The sequence below is a fragment of the Tachypleus tridentatus genome, chromosome 4 (genome assembly GCF_004210375.1).
Source record: "Tachypleus tridentatus isolate NWPU-2018 chromosome 4, ASM421037v1, whole genome shotgun sequence".
In the NCBI taxonomy this organism is placed as follows: Eukaryota; Metazoa; Arthropoda; class Merostomata; order Xiphosura; family Limulidae; genus Tachypleus; species Tachypleus tridentatus.
In genome coordinates this window covers 90846561-90866045 of record NC_134828.1, presented here as the reverse complement: position 1 = coordinate 90866045, position 19485 = coordinate 90846561, and the positions used below count along the sequence as shown (strand labels likewise).

At 34.2% G+C, this 19485-nt stretch overlaps 1 protein-coding gene across 1 annotated transcript; it reads right to left on the bottom strand.

The window, feature by feature from the left end:
* Nucleotides 1-1715: 1715 nt before the first annotated feature.
* Nucleotides 1716-17952, bottom strand: LOC143248378 (homeobox protein orthopedia-like). Its single transcript, XM_076496739.1, has 3 exons — nucleotides 17667-17952; nucleotides 16824-17155; nucleotides 1716-3014 (listed from the first exon to the last, which is right to left on the bottom strand). Exons 1-3 carry the CDS (start codon nucleotides 17701-17703, stop codon nucleotides 2400-2402), a joined length of 984 nt encoding a protein of 327 aa, XP_076352854.1. The 5' UTR covers nucleotides 17704-17952; the 3' UTR covers nucleotides 1716-2399.
* Nucleotides 17953-19485: the final 1533 nt, after the last annotated feature.

The window sequence follows — 19485 nt, the reverse complement described above, 5'->3', positions numbered from 1 at the left end:
TAATATTTTTACACAATCTATGTTAAATGACCAGGTGGAGTGCACATTGTGAATAATATTTTTACATAATCTATATTGGATGATCAGGTGGAGTGCACATTGTGATTAATATTTTTACACAATCTATATTGGATAATCAGGTGGAGTGCACATTGTGATTAATATTTTTACACAATCTATATTGGATGATCAGGTGGAGTGCACATTGTGATTAATATTTTTACATAATCTATATTGGATGATCAGGTGGAGTGCACATTGTGAATAATATTTTTACATAATCTATATTGGATGATCAGGTGAAGTGCACATTGTGATTAATATTTTTACACAATCTATATTGGATAATCAGGTGGAGTGCACATTGTGATTAATATTTTTACACAATCTATATTGGATGATCAGGTGGAGTGCACATTGTGATTAATATTTTTACATAATCTATATTGGATGATCAGGTGGAGTGCACATTGTGATTAATATTTTTACATAATCTATATTGGATGATCAGGTGTAGTGCACATTATGATTAATATTTTTACACAATCTATATTGGATGATCAGGTGTAGTGCACATTATGATTAATATTTTTACACAATCTATATTGGATGATCAGGTGAAGTGCACATTGTGATTAATATTTTTACACAATCTATATTGGATAATCAGGTGGAGTGCACATTGTGATTAATATTTTTACACAATCTATATTGGATGATCAGGTGGAGTGCACATTGTGATTAATATTTTTACATAATCTATATTGGATGATCAGGTGGAGTGCACATTGTGATTAATATTTTTACATAATCTATATTGGATGATCAGGTGTAGTGCACATTATGATTAATATTTTTACACAATCTATATTGGATGATCAGGTGTAGTGCACATTATGATTAATATTTTTACATAATCTATATTGGATGATCAGGTGTAGTGCACATTATGATTAATATTTTTACATAATCTCTATTGGATGATCATGTGAAGTGCACATTGTGATTAATATTTTTACATAATCTATATTGGATGATCAGGTGGAGTGCACATTGTGATTAATATTTTTACACAATCTATATTGGATGATCAGGTGTAGTGCACATTATGATTAATATTTTTACATAATCTATATTGGATGATCAGGTGTAGTGCACATTATGATTAATATTTTTACATAATCTCTATTGGATGATCATGTGAAGTGCACATTGTGATTAATATTTTTACATAATCTATATTGGATGATCAGGTGGAGTGCACATTGTGATTAATATTTTTACACAATCTATATTGGATGATCAGGTGTAGTGCACATTATGATTAATATTTTTACATAATCTATATTGGATGATCAGGTGGAGTGCACATTGTGATTAATATTTTTACACAATCTATATTGGATGATCAGGTGTAGTGCACATTATGATTAACATTTTTACATAATCTATATTGGATGATCAGGTGGAGTGCACATTATGATTAATATTTTTACACAATCTATATTGGATGATCAGGTGTAGTGCACATTGTGATTAATATTTTTACATAATCTATATTGGATGATCAGGTGGAGTGCACATTGTGATTAATATTTTTTACACTATACAGTATTATTTGACACAGACCACATTACGATTAATATATTTACTTATTCTGTATAATATTCATTTATAAAGACACGTCGTAGTTAATAATCTCAAATACTCTCGACTGAATGATATAGTTCTGGATACCACGTGATTGATATTTTAAAATACATTGTATTGTATTATGTGACACAGAACGTGTTGTTATTAATAACTTCACTAGCCCTGCATTGAAGATATGACCTAGTACATAGTAGCCCTGTATTGAACGATATGACCTGGTACATAGTTCATTGCATTTTATATGTTTACATACTCTTTACAGAAAGAACTGGTTCAGAACACATTGATATTAATATCTTCACTTACCATGTAGTGAATGACATGACTACTACGAAGCTCATTATGTTTAATATGTTTACATACTCTTTACTGACTTGTCTGTACGAAACATATTGCATTAAGAAATTCTCCTAGATTCATAGTTCAGTCATCGAACATTTATCTGTTGTTTAATACGAGTTAGAGTACACCTGTTGTCTGATCACAAACATATCTAACATTCACAACTTTGGTAATAGAAGATGGCATACAGATTAGAAGTCCGATCTCAGCAGAAGGATGTTTTACACTGAGTTACACAGCGATCTGTTTGATGTTCCTGACGAATCGTTGAAGAAATACTGTACCATATATATATATACATGTATAGCTTAAGCCTAATATCTTTCAGTGTCTTAATCTAAAATATTAATCACAACCGTCTTACGGAAAGAAACTACATTCCCCTACAATTCCACAGATACGTTTCATCTAAACACCGACATAGTTGCTGAATGTTCTATAGCTTTTCGTCGCAGTGATGTAATGCTAGTTTCCCGCCAAACTTCTCCCTCACTGTTGCCGACGCTCTGATCAAGTCCTCCCATCGACATGGTGCAGGCGGCCGATAACTGCGGAGGCGTGGAGGAACCTGAATTCTGCGGAGAAGCTGCGGCCATGGACATTCCAACTGCCACTTGGGCAAAGCCGTGAGAATGCGCTACTCCGGCTGGAGAGCTGAGCGTGTTCAGGCCATAATGAGACTGATAGACGTTACAACCCGAAGTTGTCGCAGGTCCGTGGTTAAATGGGACGCCGGTCTGGTTGATTCCGGACATGGAAGAGGTAGATAATGACTGACCGAGACAAGATTGTCGGGACAGGGTTGAATGACCCAGGGTCATTGGCGGCGTGCCCATTGGTGTCATACCCGTAGACATAGACCAACGTGTATCTGAGCCGCTTCCGAAAGAACAAAGCCCATCACTCATAAAACCCAGAGGAGTAAGAGTGTGCGAGGGTAGGAGAACCCCTGGGTTCCTCAGCACACTGGTGCTCCTTTTTCTCTTTTTCCACTTGGCTCTCCGGTTCTGGAACCACACCTAAAAAATACGAAGTGTCCGGTTAATGTTAGAGTAGCAGCAACGATCATTTGTTCTATTGTATTGTAGAACAATAACTTATAAAGACAGAAAAAAAGTTCTTTGATGGATCAGCAGTAAGTTATATGTCTTATAACCATAAATCCTAGGTGGACAGAGCGTAGATTGCCCCGTTGTGTATATTTACACTGAAATGAAAACCACAACAGCAGAAAATCTGTTGTTAGAAGCGATTCATTAACTAGAATAGAACTAGTGTGTTTTATAGCAAAGCCACATGGGGCTATCCGCTGAGCCCACCGAGGGAAATCGAACCCCTGATTTTTAGCGTTGTAAATCCAAAGACATACTGTTGTACTAGCGGGGGGCAGTAGAATAGAACTAATACTTGTATACCTTTGCTAACAAACTAACAATGCATGTTGTACCACGTTACATTCTAAAGAACAGGGGTAGTGGTAATAATAGTTATAGTTACGAGTTTTAACAGAATTTCAAAACAGTTACACAACGGTATCCGCCACTGACGTATTACTGTATCTCTAAGATAAGACATGGAAAGTCTTTTCTCTTATCTAATTCTTTACTAAAATAACACATAGAATACTTAATATTTTACACTTTGGTTGTTTGTTAATTATTAGTACAATACTACACAGTCTGAGTTCTGTCTACCGTGAGGAATCGAACCATCGTTTCGCGTTATAACGCTCTAAAGTTACCGCGGATCCACGGAAGGCGAACCATCGTTTCGCGTTATAACGCTCTAAAGTTACCGCGGATCCACGGAAGGATGAATTACCCGTTACCTGCACAGGCGTACAAATTATTTGAAATAGGTATTTAAAAACACAATAAAACTGTTTATAAGAACATTTCTTATGATAATATAAAGAGGTTTAGATGGGATCCAACTCTTGAAGATTCTACATAGAACTAACCATGTGAAAAGCAAAGCTCCTTTAGGAATAATCCAGCAAGCTTTAAACTTTGACCTTGTGGCTTATTAATTAACACTGCAAGAAAAATTGTGTCTGCAATTGGAAGCTTTCTAAGTTCAAATGGTAACTCTTGGTTTGTTTTTTTGTTTGTTTTGTTTTTGAAATTTCGCGCAAAGCTACACCAGGGCTATCTGCGCTAGGCGTCCCTAATTTAGCAGTGTAAGACACGAGAGAAGGCAGCTAGTCATCTCCACCAACCGCCAACTCTTGGGCTACTCTTTTACCAAGGAATATTGGTATTGGCCGTCACATTATAATGTCTCCACGGCTGATAGAACGAGCATGATTGATGCGACGGGGATTCGAACTTGCGACCCTCAGATTAAGAGTCGAACGCCTTAACCCACCTGGCCATGCTCTGGCCTATAACTCTTGGTATCAAAGAATTATTGGAATGAGGACATCTTCACCTTTGGCGCGACCACTTGCATTATATAAATTTGGAGGCTCAAAATTTATGAACAACATTATTAGTGAACCAACCAATGCGTTGTTAGAGAATGTAAAAAGTAACGTTTCCATGTAGTATAACAACAAGTTAATTGATATTATTCTCACCAATCATAAAACGAAACTGCAGCTGAGTGAAAAACAACCACAACTAGAGATACGTAAACATTCGTGAACTGCAGAGTTAGAGAACTATAGAGAACTGCAGAGTTAGAAAACTGTAGAAGTGACAAACCTAAAACTATTTACTTATATTTAAAAAATATGTGATAAAGTTTACAAAACAAACACATCAGTTGTGGAGTTACTATTTGTTTATAATTACTAATTTTTTTTTCTTCACATCGGATCGAACTGAAGGTTTCAAGACAGTGGTAAATGGAGCAGTTCTTGAAAATTACTATTAGGCTAAAGTAGGGTTTCTTTCATTTGAATTTCGCGCGAAGCTACACGAGGGTTATCTGCGCTAGCCGTCGCTAATTTTGCAGTGTAAGACGAGAGGGAAGACAGCTAGTCATCTCCACCCACCGCCAACTCTTGGGCTACCAAGGAATATTGGGATTCACTGTCACATTATAACGCCCGCACGGCTGGAAGTGCGAACATGTTTGGTATGACGGGGATTCGAACCTGCGACCCTCAGTTTACGAGTCGAGCGCCTTAACCACCTGGCCACCAAGATAGGGATTCTACGTTTACTGAAACAGTATTGTAAAGTCAGTTTACCCACTTCAATTTCTTGCTTTCACGCACAAGGTGTAATAGTTTACATAGCTTCAAAACTCTCCTATTGTTGAGAATTTCCACACAAGTGGATATGTATAATTTCTCTTATTTAGGGAAAATAATGTACTCAACATCACATACATATAACACACTGTCTGACGTAAAGTAATTGGAATTTTCTACTAAAATGGAACCACATACGCAAGAAGACTAAACGGCCAAGTTAACAACCTCTATGTCTCAAGTATAGTCGTCCCTAATACCGAACTACCGATCACAATGTCTGAAAGAGCTGAATTTTAAAATTAATACAGCGCAACTACCTTGTTTCGAAACAATTTTAAGTGCCCTAGCTATAATACATGAAGAATATTAATATACCAATTTATTCTACCTAAAATAATATTTTCTTTTTTTAAGAAACGATGATTTCATCACTGAAATAACAATAGTAGTACAAGTAATTCAAATTAAAATGAAATTGTGTTCTCCAACAGATAAAAACTTTATAGAACTCCTGAACGTAAGATATTTCAAGTACCATCACGCGTAAGCAGGATTTTACGTTATTGCCACGGTAAAATGGATTAAGGTGCTCCATTAAAGTCTCCAAACCATCCATTTCTGTTAGTTTTATGAGTTAGTTTTATTTCAAGATGATGTGATAAGTGTGGCCCTCAGGTCCTTAATGAAGATATTTCTATACTTTAGGTTGACAACAAAAAGTAAAAATGTCACATTTACAAGTGAATGTGGTTATTCATTGTATATATATATATATATATATATCATAAATTGAATCTCTGAAAGAGAAGACAGTAATATTGGAAATATATAATAGAGTGGTAATAAGTCGTCATGCATATAAAAGGATTTCCGGATTAAAATCTGAATAATATTTATTGTATAAGTCTCATATCGGACTCTGAAATACCGATAATATGGTCGTTAGAAGAATGAGAAGCCATCACTGACTGATAACTATGGTCGGACTTAATAAACGTCTCGTATCAGCTACTAAAGATTTCGGCGTTTACTTGTATTTTGCAATGTGTGATGAATAAAGTACATTTAACTATTAAGTCGGCAAATAATTCACTCTGTGACATAATGGTTGTTATTAACGACTGTGAAAGTCTAGAGAAAGTCGAAATGGAGAAAGGAAGCATTTAATTGCACATTAGAAATGTCTCCAAATATTCGAAATGTGAAATGTTTTCATTTGTTTGTTCATTTTTGAATTTCGCTCAAAGCTACACGAGGGCTATCTGCGTTAGCCGTCCCTAATTTAGCAGTGTAAGACTAGAGGGAAAGCAACTAGTCATCACCACCCACCGCCGACTCTTGGGCTACTCTTTTACCAACGAATAGTGGAATTGACCTTCACATCATAACGCCCCCACGACTGAAAGGGCGAACATGTTTGGTGTGACGGGGATTTGAACACGCGATCCTCAGATGATGAGTCGAACGCTCTAACCCACATGGTCATGCCGGGCCATTTTCATTTGTTGTCCAACAATACAGACCCAGCATGACCAGGTAGTTAAAGCACTCGACTCGTAATCTGAGGGTTGCGGGTTCGAATCCCCGTCACACAAAACTTGTTTTCCCTTTCAGCCGCGGAGACGTTATAATGTGACGGTCAATCCCACTATTCGTTTGTAAAAGAGTATCCCAAGACTTAGCGATGGGTGGTAATGACTAGCTGCCTTCCTTCTAGTCTTACACTGCTAAATTATGGATGGCTAGCGCAGATAGCCCTCGTGTAACTTTGCGTGAATTTCATAGCAAATAAACGAAATATTTCTTTAACATAGATATACAAACTAAATTTTCAAACGCCAAGTGTCTCACTTATAATCACATTCAACAATATCGAGTATTTCCAGCATAATTTTCAACATTTTGAATTTAAAGATTCCAAAATAGATTAAACTTTGATAGGTTTTAACGTATAGAGAAAATCGTAAATTTATATTTCACTGGTTTTGTGTAATGAATAGACACAAACACACACATATGTATTCTATCCCTATAGATGGATACCTGAGCAAAGAAGTTTCAAACTCAGATGATAATTACTCTCGTGGTATTAATTAATTACACCTTTTTTACAAAATCTGTCAACCATGTCAAATAATCTATGTTGCTTAAAAATTGCTGTGATGTTACTGTGTGTCTGTACAGGTGACAGTTTAAATGATCCATATCCAGTCACCATTTTACGGTTGACAGCTCGTCCAGCGATTGGCTGCTTCTTTTACTCACTGTTCATACCAATATCATTAATACAACACAGCACTAAACGTATCTCGCAGTTCGTTTTTTTTTTCCATTAACATTTTCATCCATTACTTTCTACCTTGTATATTCCACAACCGTCAGCTTCAATTGCTCTTCGTCTTTCTCTTCGCGTATCGGTGAGGGACTACTTTTTAATGAAACAACAAAACTACATTAATACCAAATGCATATCTTCTGTAGTTGGTGGGGCTATGAATCGACAAGTGAGAAAGACAACAATGGCAAGCTGAGATTGGCCCCCATCTAACGGGGCTCGAGGGAACACCTTAGCAGGGGCGAAAGTAAGTTACACATCTCGGTTTCCACGTTTAACTGTGGATAATTTATAAATCATGGCGCAAGTCAGCTCAGAGCATTAGGTTTCTTACGTCCCTTGAGGTCGTTGCTACCGACTGAAAACCACATTGTTATGGTTCGTCAAATACTTTGCTGACGTAGCTTCAGTTAACATCGAAGTTTATCTTATGGGAATAGACTTTATTAATGAACTGCCTAATGGCTGGTTATTAATGTATGCACTGTTCATCTGCTTTACAGACATACCAACTGCTCGCATGCTTAGAAAATGTTGGCTCTCACGTTAAGTACAAAAACTTCCTAAAGCTGTTAACGTCATGAAATTCTATTAATCTTATAATAAAAAAGTTTCTAGTAAAGTTTTGTAGTAACTAGATATGTTTTTCTTTCTTTTACGCTACGGTATACTTGAAAATTCTTTTAATTCATCATATTCCACAAACAACAAAAACCCTATGACCGTAACAAAAATGGCGGACAGTAATTACGAAGAGTGAAGAATTCTAAATTAAAAAAAAAAGATTATGAAAATAATTTGTCATTCATTCCAGAATTACTCACTAACCTTTATATATGCATAATTACTTGTAGGACTAGGACTTTGTTGGTTAATAGAATTCGTAATGACATATGAATCACCCACAAATTATAAAGAAATTTATCACCAAATGTTGTAACTGGTTCCACTGATTTTTCATATGGTTCCCTATGTATTTTCCCATAAAATGTTTTTATTTATCAGTGCTTTACATTGACCCTTGTAACATACCAAAGCATATAAACTAAAGCATATTTGTTTGAATCTTATAGGAATGAATAAGAAACCTGTAACCTGAGCGCTTTCGAAAGGTGGATCTTTTCTTCTTCAGGGACAATCTGGTATGCCCAAATCAAAATTTAATTTTTGTTCATCAGCATTCCTCTTTAATAGACCTAGGTCTAGCAGTAATTATAATTTTATCATATTTTGATAGAGTAAAACAGTTTTTATGATCTTTGACTACTTATTTTATTATTAATTTGTGCAAAACTAAAAAAGAAATCGTAATTCTTGTGTAAGCAGTGTTACAAAGACTTGAAGTTAGTTTCTTACAAATATTTGGTGTTCCTTTGAAAAGCGTAAAAACAGCTGTGAAACAAAAATTATTAGCGAATAATAGATGAATATTAGACAACTGTAACATGTAGAATACTCAGTGCTTTGTACACTATACAATCCGTGTCTTTAGGGACCGAACCGCTGTATTATATGTGAAGTGAATGAGAAAAAGAGAAACGTCAATAAATATCAGAAGCTAAATATGAAGAGCTACCTGGGACAATCGCACTATCTCTGGTGTATTTAATACATTTCATCTACCCAGAGCGTCCCAAAATCCAAAACCGGGGAAGAAGCGGCGAAGATCGAAAATCGATATTTCATATTTTCGTTCATCTCTAGCAGTAACTACAATTTTATCATCATCTGATAGAGCAAAACTGTCTTAATGAACGTAGACTACCTGTTTTATTATTCTTGTATACAGAATGGTTTAAAGGGTTAAAATGAACTAGTAACTGACGTTGACCACCTAGTGATAAAGTGAACAAATATATACTGGATAAATATATATACATATATATTGCTAAATAAAAAAAGCTGTGTTTGGCTGGCTGCTGTATCTGAAAAATGAACAAAAAAATGATGTAATTGGACATACCACTTGATCCAGCTAATGACCACATAGCAGATTAAGGCATCTTGACTTTACATACAGAATAAAATATCTTCACTTATGGCTTCCTCACTGGCAAAACAAATTGAACAAGAATTTGCAATATTAAAATGTTATCTTTAGTTACCTGAAGGAAAAGAAATTATATTCAAACACTAAACTTTCGACATAGTGGACAGCAGTGTCGCAATTCTTGAACTGAATGTTAGACAGTAATGTGTCATCACTATTTGAACCAAATGTGTTAAACAGTAGAGCTTTAGCACTCTAAAACTAGGTTAACCAAGTCGATTTTTGTTGTTGAATTTTGTATAGAGCAACTCGAGGACTTTCTGTTCTAACCGTCCCTAAGTTAACAGTAAACACTATCTACTGTCAACTCTTAGGCAAGTCTTTACCAACAAAACGTGGGATTGAAAGTCACATTATACCACCCATATAGCTGAAAGGGTGTGAAGATTTAGTGGGAGTAAAAATCAAGCCCGTCACTCGTATAGAGCGAATCAAGAGCCCTAACCACCTGACCATATCAGGACCGAAATGTATCAGATGACCACTAAATATGATCTTTAATTCAGGCACGTCCTGAAGCACATGAATATAATAATTAGCACACAATTTGTTTACATTTTTATACTTTCGTTTAGATCGATGCTATCCCTTTTCCATTTATTTCGTAGATTCCATCAACAACAGTATAAAATACATTAATGAATAACATTCTCCTGTTTCGGAATACCCAGGTCTGCAATAGTTTTATAGTCTTGAAATGTTTACATATTATACAGTAATTCCTGTATGCTATATTCAAAAATTACATCCATTTTTCTTTATCAAGTACAGATTTTTCATAAAATGTCATATGTACTTTTATAAAAGGAAATTATTTTCATTGAAATCAAGTCAAAATTTTCAAGCTTAAAATGTTGACAACCACTGGCTGTAGATTTCTCGAGACCAATCGCGACGTGAGAGTCTTATCACGCAAACATAACAAATATAATAATAAAAATTATTCACTGTGGTAGGCGAAATAATAATTTTATCTAACTAATACACTTTTCCCCGATCTATAAAAACATTTTACGTGATAGAAAAAAAAAACATTATTTTCGAAATTTGCATAGTTGAATTATAAAAACTAAATCAACTTTTACGAAGTTCAAACTTGCTAGCCTGTGATATTATTGTATAATTTAACATAAACGTATCTTGTTAGAATTACAATACGTTTTGTGAAGTGTAAAACAAGTTTCATATTCCTATTCAGTAAAAATAGTACTTCATGTCTCGTCTTTTCAGTTTGGTGCAACATTAAGAATAGGTGTGTTTTAAACAAAGCCAAAGCTTCTTGGTCACTTTGGCGTGAGAAGTACATTATGCACAAGTTTCCACATAATTTTCGGACATTATTTTAAATACATTTATTGATTAACAACAAATACATGCCTAAAGGAACGGCCCGTTATGGCCAAATGGATGGAGCGCTCGACTTGCAATCTTAGAGTCGCGGTTTCGAAACCCCATTTCACCAAACATGCTCGCCCTTTAAGCAATGGGGCTGTTATAGTGATGGTCAATCCCATTATTTGTTGGTAAAAGAGTAGTCCAAGAGTTGGCGGTGGGTGGTGAAGACCAGTTGCTTTACTTCTAATTTTTAACTGCTAAATGCCATTTGCGCGAAATTAAAAACCAAACCAAGTTATTAAAATAATACCCGTTTTGAAGTAAAATTTGTTTTGTCGTGTGGTGTGAAAGAAAGCGTTTGTTTGTGTGGTCTCTTTAATATTTGCTCGATTGCTCAGCGAGTGAGACAGCGGTAAGTCTAAGGCCGGATTCCTACTCCCCGCGGCAGGTAGCCCAACGTGAATTTCCTTTAAAACAAACGCACAAATTAATAATTTGTGTCATAACGCTTTTACGATGCTCATTTTTAATAACCAACAACCGAAAATTTTCTTATAACGAGAACTTGTAGAGGTCATTCTTTTTCACTCCTGGCGTAGGGATACCAACCTCACCACTGATCTTTATTTGCTTAAGTAAGAACACTTCGATTAGCAGTTTCTCCATTTCTAAAAGGCCTGGTAGTTAGAACGCTTGATTCTCAGCTTGTAAGTCGCAAAGACAATACCAATTAAACCCCTCAATGGCTTGATGTGACTATGCTACAAGAAAAACACACTCACACACACACACCAAAGCTTAAAGGGAGCTAGTGTATAAGGAGACGTGACACCTTTCTATTTATAGAGGGCTTCTTTTCTCCTAATAACATCATTATATAGGAGTGCAATCTAGGAATGTCAGTGATAACGAAAAGAATACATCCTGGACTCGGAAAATAATTTTGAATGGGTCTTTATGTTATTACAAAACTTCTGTACGTGAACTGGTATCGAGCAAAAAGCCTCGTTAGAACGGAATTTAGCAAACACGTGTTGTTTAATATATTTCAAACACTTGTTTTTAACTTTATTTCAGTAGTCTTATTAATACTGTTCACAACAACATTGAGAAGTAAACAATGATAGCTTGGATAATAAATAAAGTGACAAAAGAAACGAGAAAAATGTGGGAAAGTGAGTATCATGGTACAATATATACGTTGGTTACTTGTTTTCATTCTAATACTTCACCAGAAGGATCAACACAATTAATGTCTATACCGTAGAAGTAGATAATGTTCTTTTTTATAAATGGTTCTGGATAAACTATATAACACACAAACAGCATTAACGTATTAAAATAACTTGAAAACTATTATGAAGACTTGGGTATTTGTGATCTTACAGTTTCATGCAAGGAAGAATTTTAAAACTGAGTTAGATTGTTCTTTACAAGTATAACAGACAATAATATAACATCGCAATCCAATATACAAAGCGAGAGACAAGATAAGAAATTTCCCGTCAAGACATAAGAAGGCTTTTGGGTTACAAGACAGATACACTAATGGGTAACAAGTATTAATAGGGTTCTGAAAAACTGTTATATATACGTATATAGATTCGGGTTGGACCGGCATAGCTAGGTGGTTTAAGGCGTTCGACTCGTAATCTGAGGGTCGCGGGTTCGAATTCCCGTCGCACCAAACATGCTCGCTCTTTCAGCCGTGGGAGCGTTATAATGTTACAGTCAATCCCACTATTCGTTGGAAAAAAATAGACCAAGAGTTGGCGGTGGGTGGTGATGACTAGCTGCCTTCCCTCTAGTCTTACACTGCTAAATTAGGGACGGCTAGCGCAGATAGAGCTCGTGTAGCTTTGTGCAAAATTAAAAAAAAACAACACCAAACAAACAGATTCGGGTTACAAAGAAACATAAGGTATTGAGTAACAGTGACAGCTACAGTAAAAAAAAATAATAAAAAAATTAATAAGCTCCGACTTAACGAGAAAACATAGTGATCTGGGTTATAAAAATATATACTGCTTTAGGTAACATTAATTAATAAGGTTTCCTGAGTTATAAAAATATATACTGCTTTAGGTAACATTAATTAATAAGGTTACAAATAACAAGGATAGAAGAAGCTTCCGATAACAAGAGGACAAAAACTGAGAAAAAAGAACAGATACAGCTATCAGACTGTGGTTAACAAGGTTATAAGCATATATACAACTTTGAATAACAAGAATGCATAAGTTACTGAGTGCAGTAATACATACTGCGGTACCTTACAGTAATCAATACGTATCTTAAGAAAAAAGAGTGAGTATTGAATACCAAGGATCAGGTAAGTACCAAGTAACAAGAATAGATACAGGTATAACTAACAAGGTAAGTTAAAGATAAGTGTTATAACAATACATACATAGTGACTGTTAACACTAATTATTAAAGGTATCAATAGAAACAATATACAAAGGCTTAGATAACAAATATGACAGAGTGTAAAACAATTAGATAAAGATCTAAGTAACAGCAGTACAGAATGCTATAGATAATAATTAATAACGTTCTAAGTAACAAGGATATGTATATACAGATTTATGTAACAAGGATATATATATACAGGTTTATGTAACAAGGATATATATATACAGGTTTATGTAACAAGGATATATATATACAGGTTTATGTAACAAGGATATATATATACAGGTTTATGTAACAAGAAAACAAGATACTGAGATAATAGGTTTCTGAGTAATACCAATATGTGTAGGTGTAGGTAACACGGAAACATAAGATATTAAGAAGAAAGAATAAATAGAGCTATAGTTAATAATAATTATAAACTTTCTGAGTTATAACAACAACAGTAGTTACGGTTAACACGGAAACATAAGAATGTTAGGGAGCAAGAACAGATACAGTTATAGTTAATAATAATTCATAACTTTCCAGGTAACAAGAATATGTATAGATATGGATAACACGGAAACAAGATTTTAGGAAGCAAGAATAGATAAAATATAGTTAATAATAATTAACAAGTTTCTGAGTAACAAGAATATGAGTAGGTATGGGTAATACAGATTGAAGAAATTAGGGAGCAAGTATAGATACACCTATAGTTAATAATAATTAACAAGTTTCTGAGCAACAAGAATATGAGTAGGTGTTGGTAACACGGAAACATAAGATATTAAAAGACTAGAATAGAAACATCAGTAATTAATAGGTTTATGAGTAACAAGAATATGAGTAAGTGTGGGTAACACGGAAACATAAGATATTAAAAGACTAGAATAGAAACATCAGTAATTAATAGGTTTATGAGTAACAAGAATATGAGTAAGTGTGGGTAACACGGAAACATAATATTTTAAGGAGGAAGAATAGATAGAGTTAATAATAATTAGTTTCTGACTAAGAAACATATATACAGGTGTGGGTAACACGGAAATATAAGATATGAGAAAGGACGAATAGATAGAGCTATAGTTAATATTAATAAATTTCTAATTAATTAAAATATGTGTAGCTGCGGGTAACATGAAAACGTAAGATATTAGGGAACAAAAGTAGATACAGCAAGTGTAAATAATAATTATTACGTTTCTGAGTAACAAGAATGTGTGTAAGTGTGTGTAACACGGAAAAAATGTGATATTAGGGAGCAAAAATAGAGTCAGCATTATTTAATAGTAACTAATAAGTTTCTGAGTAACATGATTATGAGTCGGTGTGAGTAACACGAAGACATAAGATACCTAGTGCGAAGAATGTCTGCAGATATAAATATTGTGATATCGTGTCTGATAGCACACGAGCAATAAGCCATAATTTATAGATATAAAAGAACTGATCAGAAGATCTAAGACAAAATTTAAGAAAGTAAAACTAACACGCTGTAGATACTATTGTTATAAAATGTTAAAAAACTTCGATTTGAGACGACGTTTTAGGCCTAAACCTGCATTTAAAGTAGTCTGTAAATAATTAACTAAAGGTATAACGCTGATTACTTTTTAATAACTTTTCTATCTACAAACTATATTTTCTAACCTATTCGTCTATTCGTTTCATCATCAGAAATATTCGCACGTTCATTTAAACACAAGAATCAAATTGATCTTTAAGAAATGCAGAATATATTAAGTTCATATAAGTTCTGGTGATGACCATAATACGTCGAAACAGACAAAAGCTGAGAAACTGTTCCCAGTTCCACAGTATTTTATCTTTATACATAAAAAATTACTAGGTAAACTAGTTTTTGTATCGGAATTTGAATCTGGCGAAAGTCTCATTGCTGAATATTTATTTTGTATTATTGAACGTTGGCATTATTTCTTTAATACATATGTGTGTTTTAAATAAACTGACGTTCTTTGTTATACCGTATTCGTCGTATCATGGACACTGACAAACCGTGCTTGGCTCGAAATTTCACTAACCCTAACTCTGATGGTATACATAGGTACATAAAAATGCCTAAACTGTTAAAATGAACATAAGTGAATTGTGTGTATATCCTTCTATTTTATACTTAAAACTTAATGATGGCGTGCAAATAATATGTCTAACAATTACTAAAAAACATGAAACGAAGATGGCTGAATTACATTTATAAATACGACGTTTAGCGTCCATTGTCAAATTACAAATCTACACATATTGTACATGCACACGTAATACGTAACACAGAAAATACATTTAAGGTAATTCATTACTTTTCTGTGGCTTATAAAGAACAGATTATCATTAAGTAATCAGAGCAAAAGGTAAACTTAATAGTCACTACCTGTACTACAGCTTAATTTAGTTCTTCTGTACTGATAAGAGGAAGAAATCTCTACGCATTGAGCTAAAGAAAATAATATCAGATTCCACTCAATACATATACGATATAGGGCTTATAAAGTTAATTCAGGCGAAACCATAGCTACAATTGTAAAAAGTAACTGTAGGGAGCCCAATTAATTTTTATATGGGTAACGCCCCATCTTTTGTAGTCAATTTAATGTTTAAATATCTTTATAAACAAGAAAAACAAACAACAATAAAAATAAACATGACGACAGCCATTTTTTATACCTTTTGATACCCTTATATTAACAATTAAATATTTTAAAACTATAACGTTTTCACAGTTGTATTAGATGTACACACCGCCAGTCGTTTATCGTCTGCGCTGTTGAGAAATCCGCTTTCTTATGCTATCTCAAAATAAATTCGAAAAGGTGGCTAAAAAATTGACAATTAAAGTTTCAATTTCTTTTTCGTTTATATTTCTAAAGCAAATGTCAAAATAAAACTCCTATCAAAAGAACATTTAAAGCCTCATTATTTCACTTATAATTTAATTTTTGGAGAAACCTTTTGAGAAAAATCACAATTAACTTTCCCAAAATGTGATGTCGTACTATCATTAGGGGCAATACCCAGTTGGGGTAGTCTGGATCCAATAGTTTAAACTGTACAGACATCGAGGTAAAACGACTGTACATTTGTGGACAATTACATGGATACGTAAGTTTACTAAGCGTTGATAAAAGATGATTAATACCTGAAAGATAGGGTATTTATACAAAGAGTGTTACGTACTGAGATAGGGTATTTATACTAAGAGTGTTGTGTACGAAGATAGAATATTTCTACTAAAAGTGTTCTGTACAGGGATATAGTTTTGTAGTACGTAGATATTTCAAACACATTTCTACAGTTAATTATTTTAATACATAGAAATGCGTTTCTTAATGTTTCGCTTTTTGCGCAGTTTTCTCAAATATATCGATGTAATAAGTATAAATACGCTTTTTATGGAAAACAACTCTTTATCCCTTAGCCCATATTATAATGATATGTCTTCTTATGTAGTTCTTCAGATAAACAGAACGAAATTTTGAAAACAAACATACCTGTACGCGAGATTCTGTCAGCCCAATTCTCATGGCTATTTCCTCCCTCATGAAAATATCTGGATAATGGGTCTTGGAGAAGCTACGCTCCAGTTCCTGAAGTTGGGCAGGAGTGAATCGAGTACGGTGTCGTTTTTGCTTCCCAGTTTTATCGGTGTCAGGACCTTGGATCTGGCCTGAACTGCCACCACTTCCGCTCCCTGGTATAGTCATAGAACGCGCGTGAACACTGGCTGACTCCAACACCTGGAGAGTAGGTCCTCCGGGTGCATAATGGTGGTCTACCCTTCCGTTAGGCTTAACATTCTCTCCTGCTCCGTCGTCCTTCGCCACTGAAAGAGAAGGAGTAGCCCAACATGGCTTTTATAATGACCGCTTAATTTTAGTTTCATTAGTTTTAATTTACGTTTCTATATAAGCGGCTCTTTACTAATTTACGGGCCGTACTTAAAGAAACAGGGTGTGGAATGCGCAGAATCCACTACTTATTCTTTATTTTATATTGCAATAGAACTCTAGAAGATTAAAATAACTGAACAACAAAATTATGGAAGTGGTCAAGGCAGTGGTCCCAATTTGTCTCTCAGCGTAACAATAAATAAACAAATAATAAGAACTAACAGTTAACCGCAGAGGTGCGCGCGAGTACGCGGTGAGTTGACACGACAAATTGCATTTAAGAGAGTGCATAGAATAGGCTGAGAATAAAGTGGTTAATCCATGCTCAGCAAATTTAATCAGAGACAAACCTATCAAACGGGAACAGCCTAATGAAAGAGTCAAATAAGTCAATTAATTCTCCTTTCCACTGATCAGTGTTTGAGACGCCAGCGCAGAGCCTACCTGAAGGAGACGTTGAACTGTGCAGGTGATTCAGCATCCTGACACAGTAACTCAATTTTTCCTGAGAAAAGTTAACGTCTCCTGTTTGTCCTCTATGCTGGGTTTGCTTATCAATTGCTTGAAGCTAGGATTTTCTTGATCATTTAGAACAGCAATATAGCCTTTCAGCCTTTTGTTCTGGAAACGATTCACGTGCCTGCTTCGATCAGCCAATCAGCTGATCCTTTCTTCGTTGCTTGTGGTAGGTGGGTCGGCCCCGTGGACGTCGTTCAGCCTTTCACGTCAAGACTCTTCCCGACTTTGAGAACTGTGATGAGAAACTGACACCAGCCTTTGGCGCTGTTCTGAATGCGAGACTGAAGAATGGGATAATAGTACAAGGTAACGTATTTAACAAATTATCTTAATATACCCTACTGTTGAGCTCTTCTCATGCGTTGTTCCAAGTTTAATATCTAAGTATAGATTACAAAAGTTTGCGTCTAAAAAAACCGTATAGACTGCTATTCAGACATAGCATAATGACAAAAGTCACAAGATATTTTTCATTAAAAGTCTGTATATTGAATATCATATTTTGCCACAACGTTATGGCATAAACTGATTTTGTGTTTCTAACTATTTGAAATACATCGCGACCTAAATTTGAACTCTTTAAAAGCGTGTGACTACAAATATATAAGTCAATATCGTTTCTTAGTAGTAAATAACACGAAGAAAGAAATGACCATCTGCTTAAGACTTTTTATTGAATAACTAATAATGTCGATGCAGGCCTGATGTTTTATTTTAAAAACTGTATATTTCATACTTATTAAGAAATGATATAGATTGATAAAACCGAAAAAAACTTTTATAAACATTATAGATACACAGTACTGTAATGACTTCTATAAACACGATATACTGTATACCCCAGGCTTATCATCCTGTTAAAACACTTTGCATAATTATAGTTAACATTCTTTCTCCTTAAAACATTATATAATGAAATCTAAACTTGTCTAACTCTGAAAACACTTATGGATAAGATTAAGCCTTATTCGTATTTTAAAACATTGCACATAATCACAACTAGTTATCTACTTCACTTCCAAGATCTTACATAATCAGAACAAATGTCATTTAAAAACATCAGAAACCGAAGACAGAATTAAAACATTTCACTTTAAACCACCTATAAAAACACAGAACCACAAAACTTTTCACTCTAAAACTAACACATAAAAGTAATAAAAAACGTTAGATTTTTAATGTTATATTACCTAAATTATATAGTATTCGAATAATAACGACATCAACTAATTTACTCATTTATGTTCAGTGAAAAAATAATAATAATATTGGAACACAGATAATATTATAAAGTTGTATAAACTTTTAAGCTTAAAGTATTACCCTGTGCAAGTAACACAAAAGATACTAAGCATGTTGTCACTGTGTATTAATTACACATTTTCATTACACCAGTGAATAATTTACACATCGTTTACACTTGTTATTTCATATTCAAGTCTCCATTAAAATAATGTTACAATTTCATCGTGTTTTGGTTGGATTATCCTAAGTAAATTGAACAGGAAAATTACCAGGTTAGGAAACCAGATGTTACTTTTTATCTTTTGTAGATAATTTAGAAAATGTTTCGCACTAGTTCTATTGTTCTTCTTTAGAAGATTATTTAACATATGTTTAACTTTAAGAAACAAATATTCACTGTTGTTCATTCCTAGAAGATTATTTAACAGATGTTTAAGAGTTAGAAACAAATCTTCATTGTTGTTCATTCCTAGAAGATTATTTAACAAATGTTTAACAT